Source organism: Pterocles gutturalis, unplaced genomic scaffold, assembly GCF_000699245.1.
Source record: "Pterocles gutturalis isolate BGI_N339 unplaced genomic scaffold, ASM69924v1 scaffold43060, whole genome shotgun sequence".
Lineage (NCBI taxonomy): Eukaryota > Metazoa > Chordata > Aves > Pterocliformes > Pteroclidae > Pterocles > Pterocles gutturalis.
This window is the reverse complement of record NW_010142356.1, coordinates 2,426-11,933: the sequence shown is the minus strand read 5'-3', so window position 1 is coordinate 11,933 and position 9,508 is coordinate 2,426. Positions and strand designations below refer to the sequence as shown.

Here is a 9,508-nt window from a genome sequence, read left to right as displayed (position 1 = left end):
AAGAACAATTTAATAACTGAAATAAAATTAAATTTAAAATAATAAAGATAATAATATACAAATGAGTGATACACAGTGCAGCTGCTCACCACGCAATGACCAAGGCTCAACCTGTTCCCAGCTAACAATTCTGGAGCAGAGAGGGAGTCCCAAAACTGCAATCCTGAAAAAGAGAGAAGAGCCTGAGAGAAAGAGCTTCCGGAAAGACCCTTGTCTATATACTGGGCATGATGTGCATGATAATGGAATATACCAGTGGCCAATTTGGGTCTCAGTCCTAAACCTAAGGTCAAATCCTAGGCTAGTAATTGGTGCTGTGCTCCCTCCCAGCTTCTCCTGTACCTGTAGACACTGGCAAAGCATGAGAAGTTGAAAAGCTCTTGGCTTAATGTAAACATTGCTTGGCAACAACTGCAAACATCAGTATGTTATCAGCCTTCTTCTCAGCACAGAACCAAATCATAGCCTCATACCAGCTACTAAGAAGAAAATTAACTCCATCCCAGCTGATACCAGGACACAGGTTTTGGGACCAGAATAGTTAACGCTGGAGGGATTTGGACTCTATACCTCTAGGAGGTATCTTTAATGGAAATTTACCAGGAGTTACCTGAATTCTCTTGGTTGTGTTTTTTTAAATTTTGTTTTTTAAAAGTATTTGGAGTGTGTATTCCTTGGCTGGTAATACAGTAGTTAAGCTGAGCCTTTTTGGGAGCTTGCTGTTATTGGATAATCTGTAAAGAGAGTTGTTTTGTGGAGTTTTTCCTTCCTGTAGCTGTTGACAAACAGGCTTGTTATAGCTAGAGTGGGCTGCACTTTGTAGAGAGGGAGGAAGTTTGTTCTCCTGCCCTCCCTCTCTTGGCTGGCTTAACTTTAGAGGCTGCAGTAAACACTAGCAGGGTCCTGTGTCTTGCTGGAAGTCTCATAGGTTGCTTGAGTGCCGTTAGCTTGAATTCTTCTCTAGGCTGTAAGCTTTTGGGCATTAGAGCCGTCAGCTATCATTTTTGTATAATTTTTCCACTACATCAGGGCCCAATGATACTAGCAGGATTAGTGACCCATACTTTTTCAGTGAGGAACCTAATTTGATTCATGAGCTGCCTTCTGAGGAGCAGGTCTGGGGTTTTTGGACAAAAATGGTTTCCTGAGTTTAGAGGGACCGTGATTGGATTCAGGACTGTGCAGTGTTCAGAGAAACCTGGTAATGCAATCCTTCTCTATTAGTCAGATGTATTTCTTAGGATATCTGGAAATTATTTGGAAACACTTTGATCAACTCATGTGTGAATGTCTCCCTTTGCAGAGATCAGGCCACTGCAGGACCTGACCAATGCCAGGACTCTGTCTTCTCCCAGCTCAGAAGAAGTGTCAGGGCGCTCATCCAGGCGGAGACGGGACCCACCCTGCTATGCAGAGCCAAAACTCAACAGGTTGGGCTTTAAACTATTCCTTCCCATGACTCCTCCCATGCTGCAACTCCTGCTATGTGCTCACTCTTCAGGGCTGGATGCTCTGTCACTTTGCTTGTCTCTAAGTTCCTCTTACCCTTCATGTTTCTGTGACCTTCCTCTTCTGCCACAGTGTGGTTAAGCTAAAATTCCGCATTAGCACAAGTGCATGTGCAGGCTTCTGGTGACAAGCTACCAAAGATGTTATTTCCCTTAGTCAAGAGAGCACATCTCTTAGCAGTGGTACTCCAGTGCTAATGAGGGATTAGCGTGAGGATAAAATACAGGTTAAATAAAGACAGCTAAGCAAAGGCCCTGATTTCACTTGCTGCCATTCTGTGATATCTAAAGTTTTATACAACAACATTTTCAATTAAGGAAATGCTAGGCTTTGAGGATTGTTCTCCCCTGTGAGCAGGCTGTACTGTATTAGATTTTTCTGGCAGATATGAGTACCTAAAGAAGTAGTTGCATCTTTTGCCTAAGAAACTGTAGGTTCAGCACATCCAATGGGTACTGTAGAGAACCATTTAACTCCTAAAATGATGACTTTGCTGTTATGCTACTGGGTAATACTATGTTTTTTCCCTGAAATGTGTCATGGTTTGAACTTTCTGTGAGGAGTTGGTTATACTAGGTCAGAAGGTACTCTGTACTGGTGCAGCTGTTCCTATACTGGACAAGGAACAAACTGTACCACTTGATCGTCTTACAGTGGAAGCATTTCTGTAAAATCAGAAACTTTAGAGACTGAAATAATACGTGTATTGAATAAATACCTTGATGGTTCAATCTAACCCTTTTGGTTTTGCAGCAAACTGAGGCGGGGTGACCCATTTACAAACACAGAGTTCCTCCACTCGCCTCTCTACAAAACCAAAAAGAAGAAAACTGCCAAAGCCAAAGCAATGACAAAAAAGATAAAAAAGGAGGAAGAGTGGCTTCCTCAAGAATGTTCCAGTGCCGAGACATGCAAGCTAATAACAATGAGAAGAGATGTGGAGCCACCAGTACAACAGTGGCAGCCCCCAAGCTCCTGAGGGCTTTTGTGTCTTTGCTAGAATATCTCTAATGTTTTGCATAGCTTATTTTTTATTTTCATTTTAAAGTATAAATAAAGTCTTGTGAACAGTATAAAAGCTTTGTGATGTTATTCCCTGCCACCCCAACACCTTTAAATGCTAGGGGACTTGTCTGCGAAGTCTTTGTGCACAAATGCTTGTGGCATCACAGACAACTAGCTCTCTCTGACAGTTCTTTCCTGGCTCTACACGAGCCCAGGGAGAGTACACTATGGAGGGCTGGTCTTCCGCCACTGTAGCTACCCACAGGGGCTGTTGGAAGTGTTGCAGCAGCCCAGGCTTTGACAGCAAGCAGAAGCAGCATGCTGACATAGTGCCTGGTATTATCTTCTAAAGGTAGCTTCCGCACAGGTAGAGCAGTCCCCTGGGAAGTCACATTTTGGGTTGACTGCTAAAGCCTTGAACAGCCCTAGAAGTCAGAGCTCTCCCCTGTTCTGGAAGGGAGCCATGTCAAATAACTGATCTATCCCCTCTCGCTGTATTTGCTGTCAGTGGGGAGGTGCACAGTTATGGAGTTGAAAACTGAGTCTTCCACCAGTCCTGAGCATGCAATATGTAGGACATGGATGTATACATCTAACTACACCAGTGTCAGCACTAAAGGTAAGCTAGGCTATACTTCAATAGAAGACAACTTATGCTGGGGTCTGCTGACAGGAGGGGTGGTACAAAGGGCTGTTACTGGTGGTGGGAGCTACAAGGGCACTACCCAAGAGCTCTGTGAAGCAGCTGGTATACTGTGAAGCAGACATGTTTCAGGAAATCCTGTGGATTCTTCCATTGCAGAGTGAGTGCTCACTGGCCTCTGGCACTTGCTTTTGCAGGCTCTACTGGTGTCTAACTTTGAAGGTTACTGATAATAAATGTTTGAGGGAATGATGGAGAAAATAAGTTATTGTAGTGGTAGTAAAGGGGAAATGAATGTGCCTCCTCAGAAGCAGTAAAAATGTTTCCTCTTTCTCCATGGCAGAGCAGGGAGAGGGATGCTCTGTTCTTATGACCACACTTAACTGCTGCTTCTCCCAAGCCAGAGACAAGTGTTCCTTTCTCACTTCAGCAACATCCTTCAGTTCATATGGATAGACTGAGTCTTGCTGTACTCTGCAGAGTCCTCCAGAAGATGGAAACTTTGTTAATACAGATGGAAAACAGTGTCACCTGCAGTCAGGTAAATGCTACTACATTGCTTACACTTAAGTTATGCTGTTAAGTCATTAAAACAAACAAACGAAAAGTATAAGATTTAAAAATGCCCCTTTATTTATTTGTTCAGTTTCCTGAAAGGTCCTAAGCTTTCTCTGGCACTCTGTAACTCTGGAAGCTGGGTAGGAGCTAGTAAATAACAGGGAATTTGTTAGGGGTGCTGCTGTAGTATCACCTGCCTGCCTGTGGCACTGTAATTTGAACTACTGATGTCAGAAGCCAGGCAGGAACATAGATCTCCACATGTTCCCACCGATTGATTCTGTTGCTTCCATGGGTTGGCAATAAGACTTTTTCCAGCTCCACTTCTTACATGCTTGTGTTAATAACAGAATAGCAGACAGCTGTGTTCATTCATATTGAAGGCACAGTGACAGCTGCTAGCAGTTGTAGAGCTGCACTTCAAACACATGTTCATCCTAAAAGAAATGTTAATAGTAGCTGATATAGTCTAACATTACATTTCTATCCTAACCAACACTTATAGCTAGTCAGCTGCAGGGTGAGCGTTTGTCTCCTGTATAACCCACTTCTGATCTTTGTTGAGTGATATGTTAGTTTGAGTTTATATTAGTCCCAAAATAAAATTTCTGTGCAAGTGGTACCTTTAAATTTTTGCGCACTACCTGATGCTTAGCGCCACACTAGAGATCACATCTTGCCGTGGGCCAGAACAAATTAAAACTACTCTAAGAAGGGAGAGATTATTTTGTGTTTATATCACATTCCAGCAGTCTGTCCCAGCATGTACTGAACTGTACTGAAAGGTACTGGAGTCTCTGAGGCAGAATTTCCCTGTATCTGCTAATCACACAGAGGAAAGAGAGAGACAAAGAATGTTAGTTGGCTTTTATTTTAGTCTGAACTAAAATATTCTTAAAAAAAAGAAACACAAAACCATGGATGGAATAGTTTTTCACAGTCACCATCAAACTTGCTGTATCACAACAGGAAGGTTAAGCAATGGCCCAGACAACTGGAGAAAAGTTTTGCACCTTTATGAATTGTAGGGTGGGGGAAGAGGTAACAGTTCCTATGCTTCACATGCAGTCAGGAGGAGTATAACTAAATGCACAGCCTGCATTTAGACACTGCAGCATGGCTTTATTAGGCTCTTAGCTTAGAGAGCTTGTTTCCAGCGCTAAGTGCTTCTTGTCAAATGCTACAGACCGACTGTAGCAACAGGATCAAATCCTTTAGTATCAGGATACTATGCTCTGGTTGGCAGTAAAAGATAAATTAAGTAAGAGAAGGGCTGCAGTAGAGCTCGCATAGCCCTGCAGGCTCACTTATACTCGGTGGACAGTACTGGAGAGATGAGGATGGTTCTGATTTCTAAGGTCTGTTGGACAGTAAGTCACCACTGGTTTGACCAGAGCTGTGACATAGACTGGCTTTCAGTCTGAGAGGAAGAGAGAAAAGAAACATAAATCAAAGACATGGAGAGAAATCTCAGGTCTGCTGTGAATGACATTAGGAATCCAGACACAAATTGAGATTGAATACTATCACATTCAGCTGCTTAGCAAAAGTAAGGCCTAACCCAGCAGCTTCAAGGGGTTTAAGAAAACATGGTCTTTTAAACATTTTTAAAAAAAGCGTACATGTTCATTTTGTCTAGTGTTTCAAATATTACACAACAGAGTGTGATAAAGTGCCACTTACACTCTGGTGTAAGTGGGAGATGCTTTGCTAGTGGAGCTTGAGTGGAACTCGTGCCTTAAAGTTTGGGCAGAGAGGCCAGCTTCCCCTTCAAGTTTTCAGCAAGCTTGTCCATGAACTCAAAGGTGTTCAGGTAGTCAGAGCGTGTGACACTGAGGGGGGGGAAACAAAACAAGACACACATTAGTTGTAAAGCTACTCAAAGCAGGGCAAGACTGTTCAAAGAACTCTTTACGTCTTGCCTCTAAAAACAAAACAGTTATATCTCCTACTCATCAGGCAGATGTTTTTTGTCAAAAGGCTCTAGAGAAGAGGTAGCCAGGTGGTATTTTGCAGTGAAGTAGGTCCCCATCCTAATAAATGAACAGGGCAGGATCTGGCCAATGTAGCCAGCCTGTCATAAGAGAAATCTTTGCAGTTCCTTCTTAATTTTTTCGCCATGCATTTGGTACAATGGCAGGGACAGAGCAACCTAGACGAAGCTACATGGGGCAGGGAGTATCTCACGTTCTCTTTGTACAGCACTGGTTACAGATGAGCCCTGTTCTGTGACCAGACTCCAGCGATTCTTCACCATACTAAAATAACTTTCCAGCAAATGCTGTTCAGAAACACGAAATAAAACAGCCTCCTCCAAGCACAGCTGATTACTTAATAGACTTACTTAGGCAGGCCCTTGATACAGGCAGCAAGGTCCTTTGTCATGAAGCCAGATTCAATGGTCTCAATGCAGACTTCTTCCAGGGCAACTGCAAAGTTCTTGAGGCTAGTGTTGTTGTCCAGCTTAGCTCTGTGAGCTAGTCCTCTTGTCCATGCAAAGATGGAGGCTGAGAGAGAACACCAGGTTACTCTGCCCTTCTAGAACTCCCCAGATATTTTTCTAAATGGTCACGTCGACCAGTAATTGTTTTTTAACATTAGTAAAACCAAAAACAGACAGAAAAAAGATAGAAAATCTGGTACGGGAAAGAGAACACATATCTTCATCTAGCCATCCTTTACAATTTGTGCAGCTCTAAAGAAAAGTAAACCCCAGAAACTTCTCCCTGCCTCTAGCAAGATAAAATGGCATGCACAAAGAGATTATTTTGTTTCTGCCCAAGTCAGAAAGAATGACCAGAGGCAGGCCTGTAGTAGTTACACAGATGTCCCTAGGATAAAAGGGTGCAGTCTTCTTCCTGGTATTACATTGCACCCTGGTCCCTATGCAATTGTAGAGTGTTCTTTCCCTCATGCCCCATTTTAGGTGCACTTACACTTTAAGTAAGTGTGTGGTTTGGGGGGTGACTGGGTCTTTTGGAGCATCAGGAAGGGGAATAAAAGAAAAAACAACCCATCTAAACCTTAAGGCCATTGTGGCTATAAACTCATTGTTTGCTGAAGAGTGAGAGTATGTCTCAAAGCTAGGTTAGGTCTAGCTTAGTGCTCACACTCACTCCCTTCCAGATGTTTTTTCTCTAGGCTGCAGCTGTCTCCATGTAAGAAAAATGCATTATGAACTACCACTTAGTGGTGGAATTCTCTGCAGAAAGGATGCAGATGTTCTTACTCCAAAGCTGTCCTTTCATGTGTAGAGATGACTGAAGCACAGTGAAAAGCAGCTCACCAATGGGGTTAGTGGAGGTTTCTTGGCCTTTCTGGTGCATGCGGTAGTGACGAGTAACCGTGCCGTGAGCAGCTTCTGCTTCAACAGTCTTGCCATCAGGGCAGATCAGCACACTGGTCATCATCCCCAGAGAGCCATAGCCTACATAATGCACAGTTTAAAAAGTTTAAAATTTAAGGGACAGCCCCCTTAAATTCCCCCATCCTACAATCCCCCTACATCCTCCCAGCCTTGATGTGAGTATTCCTGAACAGCAGTGCTGCTGCATATAACTGGCAAGTCCTGACACATCAAAATAACAGCTCATCTGAACAGAAAGTGCTGCTGAACCATGAGATATAGATAGGCAGACATTCTGCACCATTTCAAGAAAACTACTATTCTCACCGCACTTGCTGGACAGATCTTTACTGAAAAGGTGCAGTAAGAAAACAAAGAATCCTAAATAAGCAGTGTTGGGCTGACAATCACTATCTTCCCTGCAGGGTGATAGGAAAGAAAACTATTTCATATTAAGAGCATCTGCTCTAGTGAAAGGAACCACGAGCTGGCAACACTGGACATTCACATCACTTCTAACCCTGTAGGTTTCAGATATCTGTGTCTTTGAAAGCTTCTTTGTTCAGTAGTCCAGCAAACATCCTTGTTCTGTGGGAGGCAGTTTACTGGCATTACTTTAGAAAGAGCATATTACATAAAGCCCCACATTTTGGCCCCTGGGTTTCTGCATCCACATTTGTTTTGGCACCAGACAGCTTGGTTATATAGGATTTTGATCAAGCACTACAAGTCTGTAAACTTAAACACATTAATCTCTCTCTTTACACCTGACAAGGTAGCTTTGGGTCCTGAAGGTTTTCTTACTTATTTGTAGAGCACCTGCCAGTATGCTCACCACCAGTCAGCTTAACTCAAGCTGTCAGTGACAGAATCCCAGCTTTCTGGACACCTTCCATTAGAATGTAAAGCCAATCAGTTATTGTGTTGGTAGGAACTGCCATCTGGTAAAAAAAAGTAACTACACAGTCTACATTCAATAGATTTTCTTGTAAAAGCAAAATCAGAAATTCCTTGCCTGCCTGGTATCTCCATGACTGACCACAAGTTTAAAATGTAAATGCTGAGACCCAACACCACCTCCTGCGCCATTACGTAAGATAAGACACAAGTTCACATGAGACTGCTACTTCAGTGTAGCACAGAAAACATCTCATACCTTGTGCAACAGAGTCAGACTGCACATCCCCATCATAGTTCTTGCAGGCCCAGACAAAGCCTCCTTCAGATTTCAGGGCCTGAGCAACCATGTCATCAATGAGCCTGTGCTCATACCAGATCTTTTTGGCTTCAAACTGGGACTTGTATTCTCTGGAAAACAAAAAACAGAACACCTTGTCACATAGATAAAAACAGAGATTGCACAACTTGTGCAAATAATTGTGCATAGTGAGGTGAATAGAGAAAAGAGTAAAAAAAAAAAAAAGAAATTTGCATCATCTTTACTCTGTTTTTTTTCCTCGCTTGCTTTGCTAGGCCACTGCAAGTCTGCTTCAGAATCACAGAGGAGCCCATGGAGAATCTGTGACTTAGGAGAGATCAACATCACATCCACATTTAGCAGAGCTTTAAACATTGAGTACTGTGTCCTGCAGGACAATGGAGAATGTGACAGAGAAGGTGCACAGCCCCCACAAAGTGCTGCTGAGTGTCTGAAAATGCTGAATTAACTGTAACAGTTCACAATGCTGGAGAGGATGTTCTTGCTGCAGACTTATGCACTGTGGTAGGAAGTACACAACCATCTCAGTTACCTGTCATAGATCTCTTGGAAGATGTCTTTAAAGCGGCCATCATATCTCTTCAGGATGGTGTTCTTGGTGCTCATGTAGAGGGGCCAGCCTTTAGACAGTGCCATTTGGAAGGAACTGTGGGCAAAATCCTTGATAGACTGGTCAAGATTGTACATTCCCATGGCTACACCACCACAGCCTGTTAGTGGAGGAAGAACAGACATGAATCAAGTAGATTTGTTTGGATTAAGGATTTGACAGTCTCCCCATAACATACTCTGGCAGGCAGGCTGGTGTTATCCCCAGGTGTCTTGATATAGTTCTCAATTTAAGGCTGATTCTTTCAGGAGAAGATTCACTTTGTACTATCAGCTCAAAGCTCCAGCAGTCCTGTGATGCATGGATAGGAAGGAGGCTTTGTTTTACACTAGGTGCATTTTGATACTGTGATGTAATGTCCCTAAGAAGTTTCTTCCTAATCCATCCTAAGTAGCAAAACTGTGACAGGAGGGACTATGTTTGAATTCCTGATAGCCATATAACTAATACAGAGTATTTTTCTATCAAAGCAGCAGGCAGCAGTTTAGAGCAGGGGTCTCAGTCAAAGCTAAGATGGGAGCAAACCCATTTCTAAGTGCCTTGTACCTTCAGGCTTTGACTGCACTGCAGAACTAACTCCAGCAGTCAGAAGCTACTTTGCCTAGCTCAGGTAAACAA

General features: G+C 43.0%; 1 protein-coding gene across 1 annotated transcript in view; it reads right to left on the bottom strand.

The window, feature by feature from the left end:
* Window positions 1-5,131: 5,131 nt before the first annotated feature.
* Window positions 5,132-9,508, bottom strand: part of IDH1 (isocitrate dehydrogenase 1 (NADP+), soluble) — a gene marked incomplete at its 5' end in the record, with an annotated part of 6,639 nt that continues 2,262 nt past the window's right edge. The window contains 5 exons of the mRNA XM_010084329.1: window positions 5,132-5,547; window positions 6,060-6,222; window positions 7,002-7,142; window positions 8,218-8,369; window positions 8,813-8,990. Of these exons, the coding sequence (XP_010082631.1) occupies window positions 5,454-5,547; window positions 6,060-6,222; window positions 7,002-7,142; window positions 8,218-8,369; window positions 8,813-8,990 (728 nt within the window). The remainder of the gene's footprint in view (window positions 5,548-6,059; window positions 6,223-7,001; window positions 7,143-8,217; window positions 8,370-8,812; window positions 8,991-9,508) is intronic.